General features: G+C 44.1%; 1 protein-coding gene across 5 annotated transcripts in view; it reads left to right on the top strand.

Moving 5' to 3' along the window:
• MAPK10 (mitogen-activated protein kinase 10) overlaps positions 1 to 4,789 on the top strand; it is a gene marked incomplete at both ends in the record, with an annotated part of 62,589 nt that extends 57,800 nt beyond the window's left edge. For 4 of the 5 annotated variants that reach the window (XM_084266902.1, XM_084266903.1, XM_084266904.1 and 1 more), the window contains 3 exons: positions 1,771 to 1,834; positions 2,410 to 2,487; positions 4,647 to 4,789. In XM_084266902.1, the coding sequence (XP_084123028.1) occupies positions 1,771 to 1,834; positions 2,410 to 2,487; positions 4,647 to 4,789 (285 nt within the window). Of the gene's footprint in view, positions 1 to 1,751; positions 1,835 to 2,409; positions 2,488 to 4,646 lie in introns of all 5 variants that reach the window. The other variant, XM_084266906.1, reaches the window with a different exon arrangement.
• Positions 4,790 to 27,685: the final 22,896 nt, after the last annotated feature.

The following is a 27,685-nucleotide window of genomic DNA, read 5'->3' on the forward strand; positions in this document are numbered from 1 at the left end:
ATTTGTATATTGCTAATTATGTCCTCGCCTTGTGTGCCACTCCACAGCTACCACTCCAGACCCTGCAGTTCTGGGAACAGAGGCAGAATGAAGCATTGCTCCTGCCAAGCCTTCTAAAAACAGCTCATCCCCAGGTCTTCATGCTGCTGGCACGGGCTCTGCAGGCAGGGACAGACACAGCAGGCTTTATTCACGTGTGAGCTCCAGCACGTTCCCTTTGCTTTCTAGCAGCAGCAGCACACAAACCAATCCATGTGGCTTCAGGGAAGTGAGAGTACACCAGCCTCAACATATGTTTTGCTTTTATCCGTGGAGAAAAGCTTTTTCTCCTTTGGATATCAGGAAGGTATTTAACAAATCCAGTAGACTCCTGACATTTATCCAGCCGCAGTCTCTTATGGGCTTTGGGGTTTTGTGGCAGGGGGTTGGTATTTTGGGGGTTTGTGGGGATATTTTCCAGGGTGTTGGGGTAATTTTGTTGTATTCAATGAATGTTAGATGTAATGCAAAAGTATTTTAAAAATCTAATTGTAAAAGAGAAGAACCACCAAAACCAAAAGGAATTATTGCTATACAAGAAAAATACGATCCATCCCTTCTCTTCCACATCCCCAACATTGCCTCTCCTCTTTGTTATGCTTGCTTGTATGGATGTGATGTGGGCAGGAAATGGCTCCCTCAAACCGAAGCGAGGTGCTGCCACCCATGGGCTTGTTCTGCGCTCTGCTGCGATCTAACGGTAGTTAAATGCTTTTCCTGTGCCACCCAACCCGCGGAGCTCTCAGTTGGGATGTGCTGGATGAAGGATTTATCAGAATGTCTGTGGTACTGCAGCTGCATCCACACGGAAGATTAATTATGATGAACTCTGTCATTTCCTAAGGCATTTGATTAAGCAGCAAAGTGATTTTTTTAGGCCAACCTGGGCTGAAATCAGGCGCTGGGAGGACACAGGATGGCAGCTGCTCTCTCTGCTCCGCTGCTGTGACAATGCTGGTGTTAAAAACCTCTTCTCCTCCCTCTAACTTTAGAAACTGTTTTTTAAAGGCAAAAGAAAGAAGTTAACAGAAAACGGGGCGGTCAGCTGGGAGGGGATTATCTAGCTTGATAACAGGGTGGTTCTTGTTAAGATTAATGAGGATTGTGGGGAAATCAATCAATTTCTGAAGTGTTGTGGTATTCGTGGCTCAGCTCTGTGCCTTGAATCGATGGACATGTCATAAGGGCTCACTTCCTTCTATCAGGGAATTGAGATGGGAAAGCTTTGCTTCTCTAGGAAATAATTACTGCTGCTTTTCCTTGTTGCCTCTTAGCCAATTAAACTGGCTTAAAATTAGAAGTACTCTGAGAAGTTTGTATAGCTGAAAGTACATCTAAAGAGCAACTCTAAAATGAACATAGTCGTGTTACTACTAGTTAATGTGGAGTGGTATTGGTGTGGTACCCTGCCAGTACTTCCTCTGCCAGTGCGGACAGCCCGTGTGCGGAGTCTCTGGGCTCAGTGGAAGTGTGGTTGCTGGCCTGGGCTCCAGCCCAGCCATGCCTTTGTGTGAAAGAGGAGACAGGAGAACTATCTTGATTTCTTCTGCATAAAGAGTTGAATTCAGGAAGTGTTAATCCCTCCCACGTTCAAATGCCTTTCATGTGGTTTGCATGTACAGGCTGGAGAACAAAGAGGGAAAAGAGAATTTATCTTTATTTAACTAATTACTCCTAATTATTTGCAATAAAATGGACAGTTGACTAAATAGCTTTGTTTCTCTCCTGCAGCCCCCTCCTCAGATATATGATAAACAGCTGGATGAAAGGGAACATACAATTGAGGAATGGAAAGGTAATCAGAGTTTAGAATTATATGGGAAAGGGGGTATTTTGGTGGGAAAAGGGGTATTTCAGTGGGAAAGTAGCCAGTTGTGTCCATAGGAAACCAAAAGGAGAATGCCTGTGACATGAAGACTTGACACAAGGTCTGTGAACTGGTGCTTTGGTAATGAAAGTGTAGGAAATGTCCTGAAGACCGTGGTTATCAACACGGGTTAATGTTAACGCGGGAGGTGCAGATTCCAGCACTTCATTGAAACCAAAGGATCATCTGGAGAACAGGATGATGTGGCAGGATTTTACCCACAAACTGGGTTACTGTCCTGCTTCATCTGTAGATAGTACAGTGTTACACAGCCCGTGTGTTCTGGTTTAACCCCATTTGTCTCAATTCAGCTCCAAAAAGCTGAGAGGAGGGGAAAGGGAGAAGGAGATCTTAGGCGAGTGGAGTGGTCAGACTCATGAGGACAAGGTAGGGTGGGAGGGGAGCCCATGTGAGGGCTGTGACACTGTGTATCACAATAGTTGTTTTGTTCCTCATCACAGGCAGTAGCTCCTGTTTGTAACTGTGGCAATTCTCTCTTCCAGAACTCATCTACAAAGAAGTAATGAATTCTGAAGAAAAGACAAAAAATGGTGTAGTAAAAGGACAACCTTCTCCTTCAGGTACTCAGCCCCCTTGAACCACTTCCAGGTGTTTTCTGTACTGACAAAGAGACACTTGCAGTTATGAGTGAAGAGGTGTTTATGAAATCCAGTGCCAATGGGTTGAGCTTGACTAATTGGGCTCTGGTGTCATGTTAATACTAAAAATTGGTCCATTTGCTAATTGAGGTATAGTCACTGTGGTATTTTCTATGGAAAGATGAGTGGTTGTAGAGTCTGTTCCTGTGGGTGGGAGTTTATCTCATGCTATTACTGTTATACTGCTCATGAATGGATTAACTAAGTATGAGCTAATACTCTGCTAGTTGATTTAAGCAATACTGGTGATGCCAGCACATACTATCTGTTGGACACCCGCTGTGTATGGAACTGGTACCTTGCTCTGGCAGTTTCTCCTTTTAGAAGTCTGTTAACACTAAACCAGCCTGCTGACAGGCTTGGTTCACATTTAGGTGGCAAGGGAAAGTTGCCTTCAAACACAGATTCTCTAAGCCCTGTGGCAAAGGAAACACAACTAAGTTTTATCAGAGAAAAAGTCACATCAGCAGTCTTTTCACAGCAGCACGAAGTGTGACTGCTGGCACGCAGCAATACATATTTATGAAGGCACACTTCCACCAGCAGGCTCAGAGTGCCCAGCTTTTGAGCACAGTGTTCCAGTAGCATCTATGGGTAAAGCTGACTGCCTTTTGTAGCCTTTCCTCAAAGTAAAACCCTTTCATTCAGCGCCCTTTGCATATTTTCAGTGAGATACTTCGGGGTTTTTGCATTCTCATTTCTCACTTGCTGCTGAGCAAACAGCATCAGAACAAGCATCCACCATTAGTAACTGACAGGACACAGGGAAACGTGACAACAGAGGAGGATGTTTGTTAACTGCTGCATAGCAATAGTTAGAGTAGTAGCACTGTGCTCGGATTTTGACATTGATGGAGTAAGATGTCAAACACAGTCCATTGCTGGAAGCAATGTTATCAGCACAGGGACAGAAACCCTTGTCTCCTGTCCATAGCATCATAGCTTTTGTCGATGCTGCATAGATGGCTATTAATTTCCAGATTAAGAATGTATGAGCTTGGGGGGCAATGGAGGTTTAGGTGTCTTCTCTTGCTTTTTCAAATTAATCCATGGTAATTTCTGTCCATTTTGAGGAAATGGAGATTTGTAAAAGTTAGCTGAGAGAACTTGTCAGCCCTAAGACTGAAACGGCATCAGTCTTCAGAACAAAGGTCTGTGTGTCACAGCAACAAGCTGCAACTTCAGGCAAAATTACATACTGTGTTATCATGAATATTCAATGAAAATTAATATATCCCTCCCAAACTGTTAACTATGATGGAGAGAGGACAACAAAATGTGCCTGAAAGTTCAGTGGAAAAAAATACCAACCAAACTGTTTGCTACTCTGAGAACTTAAGTACGAGTTAACGGGCAGAGTGACAGCTGAGCCATCGTAGGTGCATGATAAATACCTCATCAAGCAGCTCAGTGTTTACCACAGAGTTATCTGCACCTATAGAACAGATGGTGCCTGATAATATTTAGGGATGTGACACACATTTGTCCAGGATATTGATAATCGCGTGGAGGTATGTTCTCCATTTCCCAAAGTCACGGTGATTTTTGGATACTACCTGGCACTGTCCTCATTTCACAGAGGTAAACTTGGATCCAGAAAAATACTGTCACAATGGAAATCCTGGGCTCAGTCTACCTTGTCCCTAAGAGGAAGAAACCAGCCTTGCCTCCCACACAGCCGCCTTCTCTGAGCTGCCACTGGGTGACTTGATGCCACCCGTTCTGCTAAACTGGGATTTTAGAAGAGTGTGGAGGATTGGGTCTGGTTTTTAAATTACCTTGTTGCTGCCTGTGTGATCCCAGCAGATACCTGACCATTGGGTGTTCTGTAACCTTAAAAAGATGGAGGGGTAGACACGTGAGCTCTAGCTCCCTCAACTGTTAAGGGAGAAGATTTCCTGGTAAAACATTATCCAGTGCCTAAAGCCTGCATGGTCCTGTTTCTTCTAACACTTTGCCATTGTTTGAAATGCCTGTGAACTTACCCTGTCACTGCAGGGCAAGAATCCTTTGCTTTTTAAAGTGTGAGAGGTTTGGGGGTTTCAGGTTTAATCACGTTGGTGTTCGTTTTCGTAGCACAGGTGCAGCAGTGAACAGCAGTGAAAGCCTCCCTCCATCCTCATCTGTCAATGACATCTCATCCATGTCCACGGATCAAACTCTGGCGTCTGACACAGACAGCAGCCTGGAAGCTTCTGCGGGACCCCTCGGTTGTTGCAGGTGACTAGCCGCCTGCCTGCGAAACCCAGCGTTCTTCAGAGGATGATGTAATTTAGGAGTACAAATTAAGAGGAGTTAAGAGATGAGAAGGAAGAGAAATAAAATACAAAGATTTAAACAAAACAAACAAAAAATCTTTTCAGCCTGCTTCTCCTACAGAGTTATGTAATGCAGCTAAGCTCAAGTGTATATTTAACTTATAGTTGCTCTGCTTTGGTCTTCTTCCAATGATGCTTACTGGGGGGAAAAAAAAAACACAAAAGGAACTGAAAAATCCTTTTTTTTTTTGCCCCCTCCCTATGAGGTGTAAAATTAATGGCTGCAAAACCAGCAACCTGCAACTGTCCTCTTCACACTGGCATGACAAGGTGCGCAGTAGCCATTCTCACACATCCAGGCGTGTATCTTCCTCCACTCCCTGTTCTGTCACCTCCTGCCCGCTGAGGCAGGTGGGAACAGCCAAGCATCTTTCTCCATATACAACACACACATTCTGATAGAATTCTGGCAGCGTATGCAGGTGTTGTACCTACAGGAGGAACACGTGCACCTGTGTATGTCCTTAATGTGCACTCCACAGCTAAATGGCCCATTGCAGGAGAGCCACAAAACTCCAGGTGGGAGATTGCCAGGATATATTCTTTTCCTTTGTTTCTTGATGAGGTTGTGTATCTTGTACTGAGGATTTGTGGAAGTGTAAATAACCACACTGAACTGTGACTCCCTCAGACGCTTGAAGATGTAGCACCAAAATTTCTGCTGAGAGCTGTTATATATATATTTTGAGATAAGAATGGGTTTGTATTGAAAAAAGATGCCACAGAGCTTCATAGAAAAATGTTTGTGAATGTTAAGACTTGTTCTGATTTTTAGAGCAGATACGCCAAGCTGAGACCAGGTTAGAAGGAAGCACATATATCTTTGCAAGCTACAGGGAACAAGAATGAAGGGGTTTTTTATGCATGTCTAAGTCCAGAAAAGATTCATCTCAGTAAGTGACTTTTCCTGTCAGTGTTAGGGGAATACTTGTTTTAGTTCATTGGTAGGCTTGCTGTTAGGAAATACATGTGTGTTTGTGTGTTAGTGAGCGTGACGCGGTTGGGAATGGGCAGACTATGGTCCAAAGGACATGCAACAACTTGTTTGATTTTAAAACAAGATCTTCACTAGGTTAAACAGAGAAAGGATTTGCAGCCAGCTCCCTCTCCCTGTGTGTTTGCAGCTTAGAGATTGTTTTCCCTTTAAACCATCCCTTGCAGGGATCACTGCTGCTAAGAACCCAGGCCTTCTCCAGGTGCTTTTGGCTCTGTTTGCTCACAACAAATGAGCTGACTCCCCAGGAAGTTTTATGGGCTATCTTACATGGAAAAAAACCACATGGGTCTAGTGCTCTGACGTTCTAAGTCATCACAGCAGGTACCCATCAGCTCAAAGGGTCACAACTGGGCTCTTGGGCAGTTTCAACAAGTTCCAAGGAACCCAATGGTGACTGAGCCCACCAGGTAACGATGTATGGAATTCCCAGTGTGAGGTAACAGCAAATGTTTTCACCAGGGGCTGGTGAAACACCACAAGTATTTTTCCAGCTAAAGAAGCAGCCAGCATTTCTCCGCTGCAAGGTTGGACACAGCCTGAAATCGGAGTCATCTCTCCTCTTACCAAAGCTAAGCCCTGTAAACTGAGATGAGCTTTTTCACATGTCAGAGAGGAAACCATTTAGAACACATCACTGGACATTTTACATTCATGAATTCTTACATCTTCAAAATCCTACCACAGCAGCACAGTCCTGTTAGGTGGTGTACAAGTCTGCCTTTCTGTGGGAGGAAAAAAATGTGAGTATCAAGTCGGATCTTGTTCAAAGGGAAGAAAGCAAAGGAGAAGAACTGTTCTCCATGGTGGGGAGGAGGGGAAATAAAAAATAAGTGGATATAAAATAATTTCAGCCTTGGTAGGTCTGAGCTGTCACAAAATTGCTGCAGGAAGTGTATGGGTTTTTTTCCCCCAGGTATATTTTTGGTGGATTTTAATGGAATTTCTTTTTTAGACTAAAATTAGGTCAATAATTTTCTGAAAACTCAGAGCAGTAATTTTAAAAGCAATAATTTAGTACTGCTAAAGATATTTAGCAATATTCTCTCTTAAGCCATGAAACATCAAGTCATTGTCGAGTGATGTAACTCTCACTTCAAAGTCAATGATCACAAAGGTATTGAAAGGTAAACAGCAATGCTCTGTAGGTACGAAGGCAATAACACCAAGGGTGACTTCTTAGCAATAATGAAATGTTTCACCTCCAGATTTAATTCACCATAGATATATATGTATATTGACCATATTCAGGTAACTAGGATCTGCTTTACATTCCTTAGCGTGCCCTGCTGGGGTGTGTTATTTAAACAAAATGAAACAGAACAGCCTGTCTCAGAGGCAAAGCTGTAAGAGAAATGGAAAAAATACCACAGATGGTGATTTAGAAACTAGGAGTGATCGCAGCTGGGTGTCAGGGATGTTCTGGAGATGTGGCATAGGCAAGAGCAGAGAAGCTGTCGGTCACAGACAGATGCTTACACATCTCCCACATTTCATCTATCCAAGCCAAAAAAGTCCTCTCAAGTCCCATGGTATAATTCAGTCTTGTTTGGGTTTGTGAGTGCTGGGTGGAGAATCAGTCACCGTGGAAGACTGTCCAAGTGATTGGCGCTAAATGAACTCGCAATGGTGAAGTTATATAGCTTTATTCCCAAAAGCCCTGGTTTCATCTAGCACCAGTGCTTGTACAGACACTTGAGGGTGACAGAGCCCTGGGACAGGCTGCCCAGGGGTTGTGGAGTCTCCTTCTCTGGAGATATTCAAGATCCATCCGGACGCTGACCTGTGCAATATGAGCTGGGGAGCTGCTTTGGCAGGGGGTTGGACCTGATGATCTCTGGAGGTCCCTTCCAACCCCTGGGATTCATGGAGGCTGTAGGGATGCATGTGTAATTTTAACTAGCTTTTGTCCTTTGCTGGGCAGCGATCATCATCAGCATGTGCTTAAGCACCTTGCTGAAATGGGGCCGAAATGAATTCCTGCATCCCTTTCTGTCCTCAAATTAGTCTCCCCTATGCAAAGCTCTGTCTGAGGGAGGAGACTTGGGGCTGTCCACATTGGACACTAGAAAAAAAGCCATCAACAAAGAAAAGCAATAGCTCCTCACAATTCTGGTCCTTGCATGTCCAAAGGGAAGTACTGACCATCGAAGGAGAACTCCTTTGTTTGCTGCGCAGTCGGGAGCTGGTGCTGTGAGCTGATCAGAGAAGGCACGTAGTCTTGAATAAAAGGTTGCAGTGATGATGTTCTGGATCTGTTCTAAGATAAACGAACATTTTCTTTTGGATTCTGGAAGCTTTGATACCCTTCTCTTCAAGTCTGTGCCCCTTTATTTCAGTGTTATGTTCAGTTGCAGAATGACAGATGCTTTTCTTAGGTTTCTTGCCAATGATCCTTTAAATGTCCCTGTTTGCAGTGTAGATAGTACCTCAGTAACCGTTTTCACCTCATTCCTTGAGGTCTGCAGTTGTAAGCTTAATTGCCACTGCTGCAGAGATGTTCTGAGGTATTTAGGCACTAAAGAGGCTGTCAGAGAGCCCACCCCAGAATCTTCCATCAGCATGAATGACAGCTGGGCACCTTGGCAATTTTTAATCTGCTGAAGAGCCCATTGGTATCACAAGTACCGGAATACCCAGGGAAATCCATTCCCAAGCAGCCCCTTTCAGTCATGCAGGCAGCCATCAGCAGGGTGAGGAAAATGGCAGAAGCATCTGGACCAGCAGTGGGTGCTCAGAGTGGCAGCAGCAATAGTAAGAAATGGAGAAGGTAGAGAGGAAAGTCGCTGCAAAACATTCCTGCTTTATTTTCATGTGGAGTAGTTCAGGATAGCGTGAGGAGCTGGAAAAGAAAAAAAATAAAGAAGTTAGAATTTCTCAGAGAAGATCCTTCCTCCCTTTTCCTTCTCACAGCTGGGTTTAGGTAAGGCTGAGGTGCTACTTTGAGTCGATGTAAGGTTATGCAATCCAGAATTTTCTGTGATCTTTGAAACTGGTCTTTGGATACTGCCCTGGTCGCTGGAGTAGTAGTGTGTGAGGTGTGATTTCATTCCACTGATATACAACAGATGTTCAGAGAGTTCAGATGTTTGAGTTGGTCCCGCGCTGATTGATGTGAATCATGTTGCTGCTGATAATTCCCCTACCCTATCTAGAATTCCGCAGCACAGCTGGGTTCAGGAGTCACAGCAAGCTTGTGTTATATAGAGCTGAGCCTAAACTGGAGTGCAAGTACAGTAACGTGTCCAGAAAAACAGCCACTGACAGCCTGGTCGGGTACTTCCCAGCTGATGGTTTCCTCTGGAAGTTACTGGTTCCTGCATGATATTTGCTTCCAGAGATTACCCAAGACAGATGATCATGGAGCTCTATTACTCTTCCAAACTTATAACCAAGAATAGATTCATATATATGGTTTTATCCTGACACTCGTTGCAGCACCTTTAGGAAGTTTTCCTGAACTGCTTTGGATCGTGTTCTCATGTCTGTCAGCGAGCACCAATGATTTCTTTTCCACCAATAGTCAATTTTAGAACTGCCTGGGAGAGTCAGTTTCAGCAAATCTCCCAAATGTTTAATTTAGGAGGGGGGAATAAAGGGAAAATGTGGTTTGAATATCCAAAAATCACAGTAAAATGTCATTGAAATACTGATTTCAAAATAACTTTTACTAACCAATGTCAGCTCATTTGTATTACAAGCTTTGCAGCAGTCTAAAGGATCAAAATTTGGTTTCAAATCTGTTCCCTTCTATCAGCTTATTGAGATTTTAAAAGTTTTGGGTGAATTCAAACATGCAAAAGCAAATGAAGAAAGGTGATGCGCAGCACATGGCGCTGTCAAGGAGAGCAGCAGGAAAGAAAACCTGCAGGGGAGAAATTAGACTTTTATTAGCCTGGCAAACAGCCTGAGTTGAGGGTTCACTCTGAGTTACAGGCTTTTTATTTTCTTTCCTTCCATGTGTAGGAAAGAGGGGGGCATTTTTACAACCTGTGCTCTGGTGGGTTTTGATCCAAGTGCTCTGTGTGGATCAAGAGCATCACTGTGACCTCATGCATCTTCAAGAATCTGATGGCTGTGCTTATTTGAACTTCCACCCCTTGAGTAAGGAGGCAGTTGGCTAATCACAAGCTCAAGGTGATCTTTTCATTGCAGACACACAAAGGAAAATCATCGTGCAGTGGGTTTGAATACTCCACAAGTAGGTTGTGTCTTAATTAGTAAGTTGGTTGTGGAAGGTGGGGGAATGGTGAATATATCATGTGAGTGAGAAAACAGACCTGTGCAGTGGAATTTAGTGGAATCTCCCCGGTGAATTAGGGTGTTAGGGATGTGCCAGTGTGGCCTGCTTTTTTTGGTTTTGTTTTTTTTTTTTAAATTAAGGATTGCTTGCAAGAAGTGAACTGTTTAACTTTGTTTCTGTTCAGACTCATTGACCCATGGCAAGTGTGATTTTAAAGAGGGGTTGATTTGACAAACGAATGTTGAGAAACCACACCTGAGGCTAATGGTGCCTTTTTTTTACCCAAGAGCAGAAAGCTGCAAAGCACACACTGAAGGAAGCCAGTCAGTTTGGGAAATAAACCTGTACCTACCATGCTTATGATTTCAGACAGGTAAGCCTGTCTCCTTCGCTAATTTTCACTGAACGGGGCCATTCTTGTCTTCTGGAAAGCAAGAGATTTGTAATGTAAATAGTTGTATTGATTTCCTTTTTTTCCTTCCTCTGTAATTAATATGTAATAATCCAACACTCTGTTTCTTTGAAATCTTTTACAGTAAGGCCGCTGTATGCTTAAATATGGTTGACCTCTGGTCTTTTCCTACCTCAGTCACGTGCTGAAAAGGAGGGGCCGGGAGGTTGCAGTGTACATATAGAATCATGTATATTTAGTAAATTGAGCAAGTGGGACTTATGGCCAGTATACATTAAGCCACAACAGTAACAAAGCTCCAGAACTTAACTAGCAAAAAACCAACTGTTCACCTTGCCATGTCCATCCTGTAATAAGATCTAAGTTGCACCTGCCTGTAGTTCTGCATGATCAGACTTTGAAGTATAACTACCGAGATCTGTAATGTATCAGTGTTGATAAACGTAGATGTACCAAAAAAAAAAAGAAAAAAAAGAAAAAAAAAAAAAGAAAAACCCAAAAAAACTTGACCAACAAAAGAAAATCAACAAATCAACATCAGCAACAGTTTGGTGTCAAGACTGGAAGATGAGACATGTCTGATTTTGTTGCGCAGTTATGGCTGAAAAGAACAACCGGTGTCGGTCAGCGTAAACGGACTGCAGTAGTGACATGTGTTAAGGAACCAACCTTGCTTCCACATGGTTTTGTTCTTCCCCCATTCTCCATTGGCCACTGGTTGTAACCCGTGCTCAGCACAGGGGAGGTCAGCGGCCTCGGTCACCCGTGTCCCGTGGGTCAGTGTCGCATCAATGAGTTCCCATTTCTGTGCGTTTTTAGCAATTACTGAACTGAGGTGAGAATCTCGTGTTCTCCCACGTGTCAGAAGGAATCCTACCAGAGCTTCCTCACGAGGATGATGTTCTTCTCACTGCTGTCTTGACTCCTGTCGCTGGAACGACTTGGCGGGTTCCCAGCACAACGCAGCGATCTGTATTGACTGAGGGCTTCATCACGCGCATCTTGCGCGCCTGTACTGTCGCGGGGGGCTCCAAGTCGTGCAGGGACAGGACTCGATGGAAACATGGTATGTACTCTATGCATGACGCCTATATTACACCTTTATGACCTTATAGTGGTAAAACTGCTGATCTTGTGGATTCGGACCACTTCTTTTGGAGGAAAGCTGTAGTGAACCTCGGTCCTTATCCCACAAAGCACTCGCTCCTACCCAGAGCAGCTAAGTGGAAGTTAAAGGGGTGCAGGGGCCTTCTGGGGGCTGCACACAGAGGTGAATTTCATGCTGTTTGAATGTGATCTTGCCAAAAAAGCCTGTATGTCTAGCAGGGGAGACTGTGACTGTTCTACGAGGAGTGTTTGTGTTGTTTACTTTAAAACAAGCTTTGCTAATTAAAATAGTGTGTTCCGGAGTCCTATTTGAATGGTGTGAAGGGTATCAATGGAGAAGACACAAAGTTTGCTCCCACAGCTCTCCTGGCTGCTTCTTTCTTTTCCTCCAGCCCATGGTAGGGGCACAGATAAGGCTGTAAACACTTGGTAGTTGCCAGGATTACAAAATCCAGTTACTGCTCCATGGATGTGCTTCCATTGCCTTAGTCCTGAATGCCACTGTTCCTTAAAGAAGCATTTACAGGGCTACAGAAATGTAAAGGGATCTTAATGTGTATTGGACTCAGACTTCTTGTCTTTAAGTAGCTTATGAGTTCATTCCTCTGGCTGCCTGCCTTAAAACATTAGGAGACAAAATGACCAGGTGACTGGAAAGAATGAAGACAAACACCCAAATAAAAAGTAGTCTCTCTCTCTCTCTTTCTCCCATCTCTTCTCCCATTAAAAAACTGTAAAACCAAATCAAGACAACAACAGCAAAACCCCAAAGCCACTGTGCCAACTGCACTTATGATTTGGGGGCTGAATTTTTGCAAGTCGAACGTGCTTCACTCAAGTGAAAAGAGAATAAAAAGGAGATAGGTGCTGTCTTCTGGAAACTTCTCAATTCTCACACAAGCTCTCTGCACCTGTTGTATTTATGTATGTACTTATGCTTGGAAATACAAACCATAATACACAAAGGTCATTATGTTTAGAGATGGAAAGAAAAGTGACAAACAGCCTTCTGTCAGTACAGTTTGGGGGGGGGGGGGGCTATAGAAAAGTGAATTAGAGCACCTTGCAAGCACTGTAAAGGAAGAAATTCTTACAGCTGGTGGTACTAAAATGCCATTTCAGACGTACTGTGCAGAGCTCATGCTCTTGCTCTGACTAGTAAAGCAGTTTGTATGTGCAGAGACTGGCTAAGCTGCAACATAAAATATGGACCTTGGATTTGCTGTGGGTAGGGAATTTCATGATTCTTAATACAAAATGGGAATGACAGGGACCAGCTTTTTTGTTTTACTGGGTGCCTTTTGAAGCAGTTGAAGATTCAGCTTTTTTTGAGAGGTTTGTTCTTTTCAGGCCTCAGAATTTTTATGACCATATTTCAGTGATTTACACATCAGTGAATCCAGATCTGAAGCTGTAGCTGTGATTTAGCTTCAAATAACCCAGAGTCTTAAATTCCAGAACATTGTATTTGAACAAGATGGGCCTGTCTCCTACAATGCTCCTGGGTACTCCATGGAAGGACCTTTTGTAGCAGCAGACCAGCCTTGGATTTGTCTTCAGTCAGCCTGTGTGGTGGTATAGACATCCGTTTGGTAAGAGGGAGGATGTGTTTTGTGCTGATGAGCTGCAGCAAGTGAATGGAATCATCTGTGCTGAAGCAGAGGTGAAGGAAGGAGACCAGAAGAATGCTTCTGCAACACTCCCCATCCCTCTCTGCTTGAGGGAATAAAGGTCAGTGAACAACTGTTGTGCTCAAACTGATGAACACTCACTGTGGTGTAGTGAAGCTCGTTTAAACACCTGGGATCACAGCGTGTGTTCACAGTCCCTTTACAGTGTGTATGACCTCTGTGATCTGCAGGTGGGTGTCCACTTTCTAGTCTGATGGCAGAGTTGAAGTTGTGCTCCTCCTGTAGAACCATCTGCTGGAGGCTCTTCAGCTTTGGCTCCGTTTCTGTGTGTGTGCTGATGCTTAGAAAGCAACAGTTCTCCACGTACTGCCCTGTGGCTGGGACTCTCTTCAGGTCCATACAGATAAAGACCAGGATTATCTTGCTTTTCAACGTGCTCTTCCAGCCCCTCTGCTGATGACATAGCTTGGAGCCCGAACTGCAGAGCTGCTGTGCTTCCAAGAAAACACGATTATCCCTATAGAAGCCAGGGAGGAAGCACAGCTGGTTAAATGAACACTGTTTCCTACTGCAGGTGTCTTGTTTTGAAACTGACTGTGGGGAAGGAGTAAGTGGTGTTGGTCTCCTGATGCTTCCCTGTGATGTTCTGTCCACATTCCAGGAGCACGTCTATATGGAACGGTAATTAGAGTGCTGGAGAAAACAGCTGTGTTTCTGAGTGCGGGTATTGAATGGATAGACTGGGGCTTTTGTTAAGTACATCCTGTTACAAGAGTGGCTGACTGTTGCTGTGGGGCAGATTTTAGCCTCTCCTCCATCATGAGCCTGGAGTTAACAACGGGGCATTTAACAGTTCTCTAGGCTCGGTTTTAAACGCGTGAAATTCCTCCCACCCCTACTCCACATCTACCACTGGAGAGTAAGGGGAATTCTCTTTGATTCTGACAAACTCATGAGACAGAAATTACAAAGAAGTAGCTGCCACAACAAAATGCCCCTTTCATGTTCCAGAACAATCCCTGGTTTGATGTGGGGATGAGGTAAAAGCTGTGCAATATCCCCTTCCTGCTGCTCACCCTGGTGAGGTAGAGACACGTCTGACATCGTAAGATTAAGCTGTGTTAGTAAGAAATGGGTGGCTGGTACTACAAAAATGTCTTTAGGTCTTGATTTGCCATCAGTTCAGAGAGATGACCTCTGTGCTGGTTTTGGCTTGGAAGGTACGTCTATGATTTGTTGTCAGCATTCACTAGATGATATTCCTGCTCTTGGAGTAGTCTCAGCTTTTCAGTCCAGTTCCCTTATCTTAGATGGGAAAGGATATTTTTAAGTGTTCTCATCAGAATGCCAAATCACAGCTAGAATAAATGTTCACTTTTTTTGTTTGGGGTTTTTGGGTTGTTGGGGTTTTTTGTATGACTAATTACCCTAAGTACTTTAATAGCAAAGTCACTACAGGGTGCTGTTACATGTGCCCACCTCTGTTTTTCAGAGAGTGGTCTGCCCTTCACGGAAACTTTTGTGAATGGTGTGGAAAGGGAGACTCTTAATGTCAGCCTTAATCCAGGGTCTGAACACAGAGAAATTCAGAGCTTGTACAAAAGCTCTTTTTGGTAAAATTGGAAGTACTCTGGGGCTCAACATGTAACTGAGCGGACTGAAGGATGAAGCTCTGGTTTTAAAATCAGTGAAAGTTAGGAGAAACAGCCCAGGAATCAAACCCTGTGCCTGAACACCACTGAATTCCAGAAATCCAGGTAGCCACAACATGGTCCAAGTTCTTTTTCAAAAGCCTGGTGCAGTGTATGGGGTCAGACCATGCAGCCATATTCTCACAGCAGGGTTTCACTGAGACTTTGGGTCTATGTTTTACTCAGAACATCAGTTAGCTGAAGAATTATTCTCTGCATAGAGGAAAACACTAATTTTTGGCAAAATGCAAAGCTCTCATCTCATTTTTCACTGGGAAGGAGAAAAGCAACATCATCTTGAACAGCACTGGGACTCAGCACCATGCTGGGAACTGCAGGAATGCTGCCCAGGTTTCACTTTACTTGTTCTCATCAGTTCTAGTTTTCTGACTCTGTTTTGTCACAAGCTAAGACAGGGTTAGTGGGCATGGCAAGATTACAGCAAGTATTGCTAAAATAACTCATTTGCCATCAGTGTTGTGTGATTTCTGAACTAGACGAAGATTTAATTTCCCTTTTTGTCCATAATTACTAGCATGAGCAAACTGAGAGGATAACCAAGCTGCCCATCAGTTTTAGCACTGGGTTTTTAAGCAGTTGGCACAAGGGCAAACACTCACATGCACTGCAGAGACGCGCTGCCGCTCCTCCGTAACGCTGAATCCACAGGGACCACGATTCCACATCCAATTTGGATGGGACCATCCAGTAACTGGGGAGAAAACATTAAAAAATTAAACAAAATCAGTGTGTGCAACGTGGAGTTGTGTTTAGGGCTGGGGGAGGAAGGCAACCATGATTATTGCAGCTTCTGCCCAGTGTTAGATCAGAGGTCACAGTTGTGCTCATCTAGTTCCTCTACCCGTGGTATTCAAGAGCTGCACAGACACAGCTCCCCTGGCAAGGAGGAGGCACGGCACGGGGGAAGAGTGCCACCTGAAGGCAAAACTGAGCTGAAGGCTCCAGCCAACCTTGAGCCAACCCTCCAGCCTGTAAATCATCTGCTTGGTGCGTTTCTTCTTCGGCCGGGCTGACCCTGGGCAGTTCATCGTGTACTCGATGGTCTGGAGTGTTTCTTGGACCAAGCCTAATTCTACATTTTCAGTAAGTTTTCGCGAATTTTTCTTCATTTTCCAAGAAATTTTGTGTATAAATGTGTGTAAATCTCTGCCTGTAGCACAGGGGGGTGGCAACACAATGGTCAAAGGAGCAGAGCTGAGGGACAGATGACAGTGGTGCTAAACCGATCAGGGGTGGGTAGATTTGGTCACCATCGATCTCTTCAAATCTGTTTGAAGTCCTGGAAGTAAAAGGCCACAAGGAATTTAGGCAATGACCTTTTATAAAATTTCTACAGTCTGTTCTGTGTCCAGCTTGAAATTATAGAGTGAAAGCTGCCACTGGAGCATGCAGTGATAGATATCCCCAAACAGATGCGCCCTATAAGCAGGTTGCTCCTTGTTTTAGACACCTCAGCAGTAGAATAGGACAACACTGTCATGCTGGGAAGTTGCTTTATGTTCAGTTCTTTTCTGCACAAACCTCTGCTCTGGCTGGTTTCTTATTACATCCCTGTTATCAGAAAGGCATTCTCTGAGCCATATGTAAATATGCCTTCCTTCAGACTCTGCTAATAGGAAGAACAAGGGGGAGCTCTCTCACTTACCACAGTGCCTTCTGGAATATGTGCAGTGCTTTCTTCTCGGGTTAACTTACTATATTTAACTCAGAGTGATTCCCAAGCAGGGAGATGTTCCCAGTTGCCCTTTCGTGTTGTCTGAGGACTCCTCTTCAGTGGACTCTGCTCTGATGGCACATGGGGTCCCTCCAGCCATTCCGCCTGGATTCACTGAGGTGCTGTAGAATGAGAGGCACGTAGTGAAACTGGAGAAAAGGTAGCTACACATCCATAATGGTATAAAGGTAACTCTTTCCTGGAAAAAAAACCAGAGCAAGATTGCCATGGTGTCTGTCATTGACCCCGTGTTTACTGTGCATCTTCTTTGGAGGCTGAGGAGTCCTATGTCCAGAGTGGTGAGTAGTGCAGTGCCGTCTGCCTTGGTAACCAGGAACGATCATGGAACGGTTTGGGTTGGAAGGGCCCTTTAAAGGCCATCTAGTCCAGCCACCCCCTGCAATGAGCAGGGACACCTTTAACTAGGTCAGGTTGCTCAGAGCTCTGTCCAACCTGACCCTGAATGTTTCCAGGGCTGGGGCATCAACCACCTCTCTGGGTGACCTGTGTCTCACCGCCCGCATTGTAAAAACATTCTTCCTTCTGTCTTGTCTAAATCTGCCCTCTTCCCATTGAAAGCCACTACCCCTCGTCCTGTCCCTCCAGGCCCTTACAAATGGTCCTTCCCAGCTTTCCTGTAGGTCTCTTCAGGGACTGGAAGGGACTCTGAGGTCTCCCTGGAGCCTTCTTTTCTCTAGGATGAACCACCCCAACTCCCTTAGCCTGGCTTCACAGCAGAGCTGCTCCAGCCCTTGGATCATTTTTGTGGCCTCCTCTGGACCAACTCCAACATGGTCCATGTCCTTGTGCTGAGGGCTCCAGAGCTGGACCCAGCACTGCAGGTGACATCTCACTGGTACCACCAAACTATAGAGAGATGAACCTTGGCATGTACCAGTCAGTGCTTACCTCTATCACAACTTCTTTAGCCGTGGAACCAGTCAGGATTGGCTGATGGAAGCTGAAAGAAATCACCCCTGACAACTGTAGTACTGCTTCAGGCTGAACTTTCCTTCAGGTCTCTGCAATAGAACCTGATGCTACCACACAGAGCAAACTTTATAACATTCTAGAAAACATTGTATTGCCAGGTGATCCAGCCTGTATCTTCTGGGTTTTAGCTCTAATGCATTTATTTATTGGGGGCTACTCCATCAGCTCAGGAAACAAACTCTCTTAAAGGTAACAGCATTCAGTAGTTCTGGCATCTCTCATGTCACCATGTCTGAGAAGCTGCTTAAAGTGATTACACCCAAATTCCTGCTACATCGTGCCTGCAAGATGCCTATTACAAGGCAAGAAAAAACATTACTGCATCAACATGGCAATCTTGCTGTGAGGAGCTAGTTAGTGACTTGGCACTTCAGAGCGAAGCACATGCAGAGAATGATACCTTCATTGATCTGATGTAGGTCATGCCAGTTAACATGCAGGGAGCAGCTGCATAACAGAGTAAGCACACACAATAATGCTACTTGTTTGCTAAAGAGCACTAAGCACCAAGTTGGAGCAGTAACAACAGAGCAACAAGCTGAAAACTTGCAATTAACTCACCAAGTGAAACGGGAGACATTTCCTCACCAAATGTTTTGGAAAGCAGAATGCAGAAGGCCTCTCCTGGGCAATGAGCTCCTATCAGGTGGTTCTTCAAGTCCAAATTACCTACTACAGGCATTGTGTCTGTGTTAGTAAGTCATGCTCCAGTGCTTAAAGCATTCAAAGGCTACTTAGGAAATTGAATGACACTCCATGGGCAGCAGCTGCTTTAAACTGGTGTTTGGGGAACTATCCCTGGATACATTTTGGCACAAGGGCTTTTCCTTGTTTAGTTACAGCACCCCACTGAACCAGGCCACAGACTCAGCCCCACGTCAGGGCCGTGCAGTGGGTATTTTATGTGCTCTGCCTTTGGTTCCTTCGCTTCCCGAGGAGCACAGTTGCCTCAATTAGTAGTAACAAATTAATCTACCCTGGGGACTTTGTTTCTTTGCAGTGATCAAGTCTTGGTGTGAGAAGGCACTGGATGTATTTTTAGGATTTATTTTTTCTGTGCTGACAGAAAACACTGCAGGTTAGGAGGGTGGCCAGTGGTTGTAGCTGAGCTGTGTGAATACCCAATGCTAATTACCTGACACCCCGCCAGGCTGCCGAGCAGCTGCCTGGAACAGCTCTGGCACTACAGGCGGTTTGGTGCGGTGTTCGGAACGCCTGACAGCCATGCTGGGTACAGGCAGCACGCTTTTAGGAAATACCAAGTTGAATGAGCACAATAGAACAAAGCAAAACCTGCTAATTGGAAACAGCCTTCCTGTAGGCTGTAAATTATACAAAACCAGCAGGACTTCACCCTCAGCCCAGGTCAGAAGTCAGTTCAACACCACGTGTGCTGCTGGATCGTCAGGCCTTTGTAACCTCAGGTAAGACTAACCCCCCCAAACACCCCCATGCACATCAGGGGAGGGGAGAATGGGAAGCTGGGGGTGGTCAGCACATGGTCACGCTGTGATGTGAATATGAGCACACTGGTTGTGCACTGCAGAGCAGCAGTGGATGGCACAATGTTCCTCTCTGCGCCAGGAGGACTCCTCCATTTCTGCACAGCGTTCTGAGAGCAATTGATGGCTTGAGGGTTGTGGCTTTTGATGTCAAATAATTTAACTTGTAGGTTTTGCTTCAGTTGACACGTTTTCCCTGAGGTCCAGTACTGCAAACTGGAATGTTTATTGTCACATGGGCTATGAGCTAATCTTTGGTTTGCCCATGGGAGGCCTCTCTGAGCCACCTCACATGGCTCTGACCTACCCGTTCAAGGGAGCTTCAAACTCTAAAGACCAAGGCAGGCAGTTCCTAAGGGTGAAAGAAAATTACTGTTCTTCAACTGAGCAGAAACAGCAATTAAAAGAACTAGCATGATGGTGATGATAGTCTGGGTGGTGTACATTTATACTTTAAAGTACCCTTTCAAGTTTAACCCTTTCCCTCCACATTCTTGACACACTGGAATCTTCCTCTCCCCTTTCAGGACAAAAATGTTGCAGTAGGAGCAGAGTTTACTGAGTTTACTTGTGTGATGTATTACAGTCTCCTCCTCATCTCAGTCATGGGGGACACAGCAGCTCAGAGTTAAGACCTCAGTGAGAAAGGGAGACTGAGGTGTTTGCTGCAGTCATCCCTGCACTGCTGGCCCCATGGGTACATACCTCCTCTTCCAACAACACACAGATCCAAGGCTGCATCACTTGCAATCTCATCCTTCACTAAGAGATTTGGCTGAACAAGGAGGTCAGAGTCAAGGTCAAACATCCACGGATGGAGGTGGAGAAAGAAACTGTTTAACTGCTGAGACTCAATGTAATAATTTTCTGTATAATAATTAAACAAATAGCAGCTCAGGTGGGTTTTGGTTCATTTTTCTTTTGATTGTGAGCGATTTTGTTCTGGTGTGAGGAGCTGTTAAACACACAGTTTCTCTACAACAGTGCAGTGTCAGAGTTCAACAGCCCTATCCCCTCCTCTGCTCCCTGAATTTCAACTCCAGCCACAACCAGAGTTTTCAGAAAAGTATAATGATTTCAGGAAACAACTCACCTGTGTCTCCTATCCTGAACTAATTATATTTTTTTAGAAGGAAGAACCAAAAAGACACTCAAGATTTTAAAAGTTCCTCTGTATGAACTACTGTATGTGATGAAAAATAAAGCAAGCCTTTGAAATCAGAACCAGAGTCTGGACTGCTTCATACACTTTCACCTCTCAAATGCTTCTTTTAAAGACCTTTATTATTGTTGTTGTTATTGCTATTATTATCATCAAATGTAGCACAGTCATATTTGGCAGTTTCCTTTGGAGAACAGCAAAGCAAATACTTTGCCTTCCAATGTAGAGCTACTGGATGTAGTTGCTGTCTGTGTTGTGGTAACACTGTGGCCTGTGGTGGTAAACATCTGACCTGATAGAATAGTTTCAGTCACCTCCTTGATAAGGGAAATAAAGAATTAATTCTGGTTTGGTTTTTTTATAATCCTTTGATATTCAAGAAGGGTATAAAATGTTTGCTAAGCTTACCTTACTGCTTTGATTGCAACCATTTCTCTAACGATTCAAAACCATTTACAACCTCAGCCCTGAGGAAAAACATAGTTTATCCTCCAGACATGGTTCATAAATTCTTTCCATACAAAGCTGTAACCTTGATTCCTTGAGACCCTGAATTAGAATGGAAATAGGAAGGGAGGAATTCTCATTTAAAAAAAAAAAAAGTGAAGTGTTTTTCAGGTTGTATCTTGGCTATTCGTTATCTTATGATTTTGGTTAGAATAGTAGATGGGAAGGAAATGTCTCACATTTCCAACAGTGTCCTGAAGTTTCACCACCATCAGGGTATTTCTTCCAAGTGATTAACAAAATAATTTGGTTTTGTGGAGGGAAATCTGAAACTCATTCTGTATTGACATTACACTTTTATAAAATTTTTTACATCTTTTTTTTTTTTTTAGTCAAGGACAGCTCTGCTGGCACAAACAGCAGTGCACCCTATTGTTTTAATAACTACCATTATATACATTTTTATATAGATATAAGGGGGTTTTAGGTTGCCAGGAAATCCATTTTCTCTACAGGGTGCCCCTGTTTGGTGTGTTTCTGTCTCCTGAGTGCTGCCATACCTTGAGGGTGGCTGTTTGACAAATGCTACTGCTCTTTTGCTATCCATAGCATCCTGTGATTCCTCACCTGTCTTAGCAGAAGTGTTACAAACATACCCAACACATGCTGCAAATTCAGTTTGCTATGTTGGGAGCCAAACTTCCCAGATGGCTACATGTCCACTCAAAATCACGTGCAGAAACCTACCTACCTGTCTTCCTCACCTGCTTTTATCAGAGATAAGAGTTTGTTAAAGGTGTTGCAAATAACGATGCTACGATTAAGGAACTTGTGTTGTGATGATGATGATGATGATGCAGTATCTTTTTACTATCCCACAGCAGTCTGAATTAAAATTTGCCTGGGCCTCCCTGTATTTAAGAATCTATGAAGCCTGATATTCATCCTTATCAGATTTCAAAAGATGGCTTGCATTTCCCATAGACTGGAGAAACAGAGGTAAGAGATTTGTTATTAACTCTCCGTGAACACTAAAGCCTGCAGGAGATAGCAAAAGACCAAAGTAAACTTAGTTAGAGAGCAATAAATAGTACAGAGAAAATACATATATAAAAAATATTTAGAATACATAATTCCAGAGCTTCAGCCATGCTCATCTGTTTATTTAAATGGCATTGTGGAACCATACTGTTTGGGCAGAAACAGGCTGTTTCAGAAAGCTGTCTGTGCTGGTGTTTTGAAGGAGGCAGAGATTTTGGTGGCAGTACCCATACTAATGTTGTGCCAAGCAGGTGTTGCTCCTCTGCAAGTGCTTGAAGCATATTATATGAGATATAAAACAGGCTCAACACACAAGCACGCAGATGGCAACATATTAGACTAACTGCTGATTTCAGGTGCCTTTCTTAGGCTATCTGACTTTGTTCATCATTTGCTTTAATAGTGGAAGAGGTCCATGGTGAGAAGGGATCTGCTTTGTTTCACTCAGATTAGAACAGATGTGCACCAGACTGCAGTCCCCAGTGTAAGGAGTGCATTTTGGCTCTGCATCGCTGCCAGGATAACAGTAACAATCAGCTGAGGGTCAGATTTGTGTTCTTGAACATTGAAGTCACTTGACTAAAGTGTCTGAGGAACAGCCTGTGCTTTGCAGTAAGGTGTTTCTGAGACAGAGGAGAGCACCTACAGTCACAAGTGGGCAGGACACTAAAATACCTGCTTTGGGACCACTGTTTTGTTAGTGTTCTGTAATAAAAAGCTCTCCAGCAGTGCTGTAAAAAATATCCTCTGGAAGCCTTTTTAGGTAATAATTACACAACTAATGGTAACAAGGACTTTACTCTGAGCTTTAGCAGACCCAGCTAATCAGTGCAGCTCTGTTAACTTCAGTGTGTTTATGGCAATAGCAGTAAATGATCTTTACTTGCAACACCTCCCTTCAGAGAGAAACCACACTGCCTTCCGCTTTCTCAAACAGCATCATTGTTCTTACACTTCCTATGCTTCGTGCCACATTTGAACATTCAGAGCACTAGTTAGGAAGGCAAACAAAAGGCAGCAGCATTGGAGCAGACAAATGCATTTAAAACAAACAAAATCTTTAAAATGAGATTTTTTTTTAGGTATAAAAAGTAGTGGATGCTGCATTGTTGGTGGAAGCAAGTCCCAGCTAGAGCAGGACAGGAGACACAGGGAAAGAGCCAATGGGTGGAAACACACAGGATGTTTCAACTGAGATGGGTCTGTAGAGGATTACAAAGACACGGGCACAAGTTTTAGTTGGGCATGGAAATGGATAAGAAGTCAACCAAGAATGAAGTCATCGTGAACAAACTCCTGCAGCAAGAGTGTAGCTGTGCCACAGAACTTCAACCTCCCTGAATCTGGGAATTCCTTGGAAAGCTGCAAGAACGGGATGTGTGGGGGTGTGGGGGTGAGTATGACTGTCAGGACAGTCTAGGTGCAGGAGATAGCATCAGACAGGCAAGATGGGAAACTGCCAAGGGATAAGTTTGTTTTCTTAAATGTTCCAAAAGCAGAGAGCATTGTCACTGCATGTGGGGACATCAATTCCAAGCTGGTTATCTCCAGTGAAGCCTCCTGTACCACCTCAATTTACACCAGGCAAGAAGATGGCAGGTCCAGTGATGTAACACAAACCCTGATTTGTTGATGGATCATGTATATGGTATTTTTGAATTTATTAAGACATCCCTCCTGTGTTTTGGGTTGGGGTTTGGAGGTTTGGAGGTTTTTTTGTATTATTTCTGCCTGAGAAACACACAGACAACTCTTCTTCTCAAATCCTTTATACTTAAAAATATCCACCCACACAGTGGAAATCTGGAAGGAATCCCTCCTTTCTTGCCTTTTCCCAATTACATAATAATATTGCTCCCTTATTTCCTTTTTGTAAGTGCTTTTCTTCTGAGTACCATTTTATGCATCATAATACTCCCATTTAGGACCCAAAAAGCAAGAGAATCTTGGGGTGGTGGTGGTGGTGGTCCTCAATTGCAAGGTACATCTGCTTTTAGCCCCCAAATTTAGGTTGTCTCCTCACAGAAGAGCAATCACCACATTTGACTTGGGTTTGCAGTCACTTGTCTGCCTGAATAAATCCAAAGACTGAATAACCAAACTGTACCTGTTTTGAACAAGCATGAGCCATCCCCAGGCTCATGTTTATTTACACACACTACTGATCAGAGCACTTAAAGAATAAGTTCACTATTTACACGCAGAGAAGCCATAAATCAGAGGGCAAGCTCCTCCAGCTAAGTACTTCAGAAACTTCTGAGCTAATGTGGCTTCTCAGCCTTGTTCCACTCACCAGGTAAATACTCTGCACGTTGCTTACACAGACTAGCCTACTGTCAAGAAGAGGGTTGATTAAAATCAAATAACACCATCTCTGCTTCTCTCTTGAAAAAGAAACAAAATGACAGTGTAATAATGGAACTCATCAGGCTTTACTTGTACACTCTTCAGGTGGCTTTAAGGCAGCCAGTGAGTACAAAGCTTAGAGTGTTTGTAAAAATACTAATATATTCCCCAGGAACTGTGGGTAGAGAAGTTCTTCAAGTTTTCAGTGATCTCCAGATAGATTAATTTTCCCTAATTCATGTCTTTATTCTCCCACTTTTACACAGCTTTTAAAAAATGGGTTGTTTTCCTCTGGTGCTTTAGTATTTAATGTATCCCTATGTCTATCTGGCAACACTGAGTTCATTCAGACTAAAAAAAGCCATGAGAAATACATTCTTCTGTATTTTGTTGCCTGCATGTGCCTAACACACAGTTAAGTTTGCTTGCTTAAATCTCTACCTGATAACCCTGGGGGACAATGGGCCTGTTAAAAGTTGTAAAGGAAATAATTGACACCAAACAGCTTCCTGTAATAGAAAAGAGACTTCTCCCCAGCACAACGAGCCAGGGATCCCGGCCAGCGTCTGATTCTTCAGCTTCACCTTAACCAGCACACAAACCAGGTGAGTTACTGACAGATGGGATTGCACTGTGTTTGGGGGCATTTCCCTGGGTTTTGGTGGGATTTGTTTTTTCAAAACAGGAGATAAACAGAGGGTGCTAGCCAGCCTCTATTCATTTTCTTTCACATTGTTTTTTTTTTTCCTTTTTCTTCCAGTAATTGCATGACCACTGGCCAGCTTCTGCCTCTCTCAATGAGGCTTCCAAGTCAAGAATCTCCATGGGGTTTTAAATTATGACGACTCCCTCAAACCCTTAAAATACTAGCACTTTGCAGATTGCATGGCAAATCCTGTTTAATGGGCAAACCTCACAGAATCATAGGTATGTCCAGATTAGACTTCTTCTATTTTCCTATACTAAATACTGTACTGTCACACAGAATCACAAGGTTGGAGAAGACCTTTAAGATCATTGAGTCCAACCGTTCCTGTCCTGTGCTAAACCATATCCCTGAGCACCTCATCTCCCTGTCTGTTAAACACATAGTACCTCATCTACCCTTTTTACCCATTTTTAAAACACAAATATGTGTCCATTCCATCTCAGTGAGGGAGCTGTCAGTCATAGAAGCTCATGCCTTGCTTTTAGGGAAACCATATGATTATGGAGCTCTGGTTCTCTGAAATCCTTGGTGCTGGCTATCTGGAGGACCATTCACTGTTGATGGTGTGTAGAAAGGGCAGAGAGTGTCCCTAACAAGAAAGAACAGTCTCTGAATGCTTAAATGGAAAGGTCATAGCTGGGGAGAGATGAAGGAAAAAGCAGAGCATCGCCTGGCAGCAAAACAAAATGCAGGTAGTCAGAAAGAGCAAGAGTCATTACAGGAATGGGCTATCTCTGTGCGTGTCTGTAGATGGAGAAGGGACACCTTTACCATAACAAGACACAGAAATTCAGTAACAAGAAAATATACTGCTGCTCCCAAGCCCAGAAATAGCCTGCTCTTCTTGAAATTGTCAAGATATGACTCTACAGAATTTTGGTACATGAAAGTCAGAAAATAAGTTGTGAAAAACCATATGCCAGTACTTTTCTTTGTCAATAATGACAGTTTCCCAGTTCTGACCTCAGGTAGAACTGCTATGACAAGTCTCACAGGGGACTAAGTGTTCTCTGTAGTCGTGCAATAGTCTTAAGTAATAAGAATACTCTGGTAATGATGACATCTATACTTTTTTTTTTCCCTTCAGCTTTAACTAGTAATGTGGTTATCATCTGCTGTCATGGCACAGTGTATGATTTAAATATACCCCTCTGGTATATTTTGCATTCATGGTAAGTGTGCCTTCCCTGGGGCACTGTTATTTTCTATTTCCACACAGTGGGATAAATTAGAGATAGATGATACAGTGCAAGCAAATCCTAGCACAATAAACAGAGGAAAATTACATCTTTTCTTGCTTAAATGGGGATTAAACACTTTACAAAGCTTCTTTGAGGACTGTAATTTTAGAATGAGATTATTCTTTGCACCAGTGGTAACAAAATACAGATAACATTTCACCAGTGGCCCTTTTTCCCTCATCACACAAATGTCATGGCATGGACTGTGCTGTCCAGACACAGAGCAGACACTTGCATTAGTAGACTTTCTCATTCCCAATGCTACGTCTATCATGTATGCGCCTGTCTCCAGAGCTGCTGCGAATGTGGCAGGCAAGCACTGCCTTGAGACTTGTCACCAGGTCTGACAGCTCCTCATCTGTCAGACCAGCCCATGTTCTGGCCTTGCTGACACAGCTCTGCTCTCCTGTCATGAGCTTTACCCCCGGCCCCCACACGCACATCTCCATGGGCCTCCAGCACGGAGTCAGCTCAGCCCCAGCAGGTCCGATCCCAGCTGAGCGCTCTGACCTTCGCAGCGCCCAGACACTCATTAGCTCCGGATCTGGCCCCAGCAACACTTGCTTTCCACCAGCAATCACAGAATCACAGAATTACAGAATCACAAGGTTGGAAAAGACCTTTAAGATCATCAAGACCAACTGTCCCTGTCCTGTGCTGACCCAGATCTCTCAGTACCTCATCTCCCCATCTGTTAAACACACCCAGGGGTGGGGACTCAGCCCCCTCCCTGGGCAGCCTGTGCCACAGCCCCACAACTCTGCCAGGGAAGAACTTTTCCCTCCCAGCTGAGCTGACCCTGCCCTGGCACAGCTTGAGGCCATTCCCCCTCGTCCCATCTCCTGTCCCCTGGCTGAAGAGACCATCGCCCACCTCTCTGCACCCTCCTGGCAGGGCAGTGGAGGTGGGGAGAAGGTCTCCCCTCAGCCTCCTCTTCTCCAGGCTCAACACCCCCAGCTCCCTCAGCTGCTCCTCAGAGGATTTGCCCTCCAGCCCCTTCCCCAGCCTGGTTGCCCTTCTCTGGACACGCTCCAGGACCTCCATGTCCTTCTTGGAGTGAGGGGCCCAGAACTGGACCCAGCACTTGAGGAGCAGCCTCATCAATGCTGAGTACAGGGGCAAATCTTTATCTGGGGAGGAAAACAGGCAGAAGGAGCAGCTAAAGCCTGAATTCTCCTTACCTGTTCAGGGCGTATGTGCCATCTCAGGTGCGTGATAAAGTAACACTGGGTGGTTTTGCTCATGTCCATCATGTCCATCTCTGTTCACTGATGATACTGTGCTGTGGGCTGCCATAGTTCACTGGGGAAAGAGGATGTAGAAAGTGTGTGAAAAAAGCAATGAGACTATGGAATGGATGGTACCACCACATGCTGCTGCATCAGCCCCCTCTGTATTGCCATTTCTCCTATTAAGGGACTCAGCCATCATTGCACAATTAATAACACTGACTGATGGACATAGTAAGATATATTCTTAGAGCACAAAGTAGATTGATTGTAATTAGTCATGTGATAAGTATGCAGGGTGCATTTTATGGTTCTTAAA

Source organism: Gallinula chloropus (assembly GCF_964237585.1).
Source record: "Gallinula chloropus genome assembly, chromosome: 7".
Classification (NCBI taxonomy): domain Eukaryota; kingdom Metazoa; phylum Chordata; class Aves; order Gruiformes; family Rallidae; genus Gallinula; species Gallinula chloropus.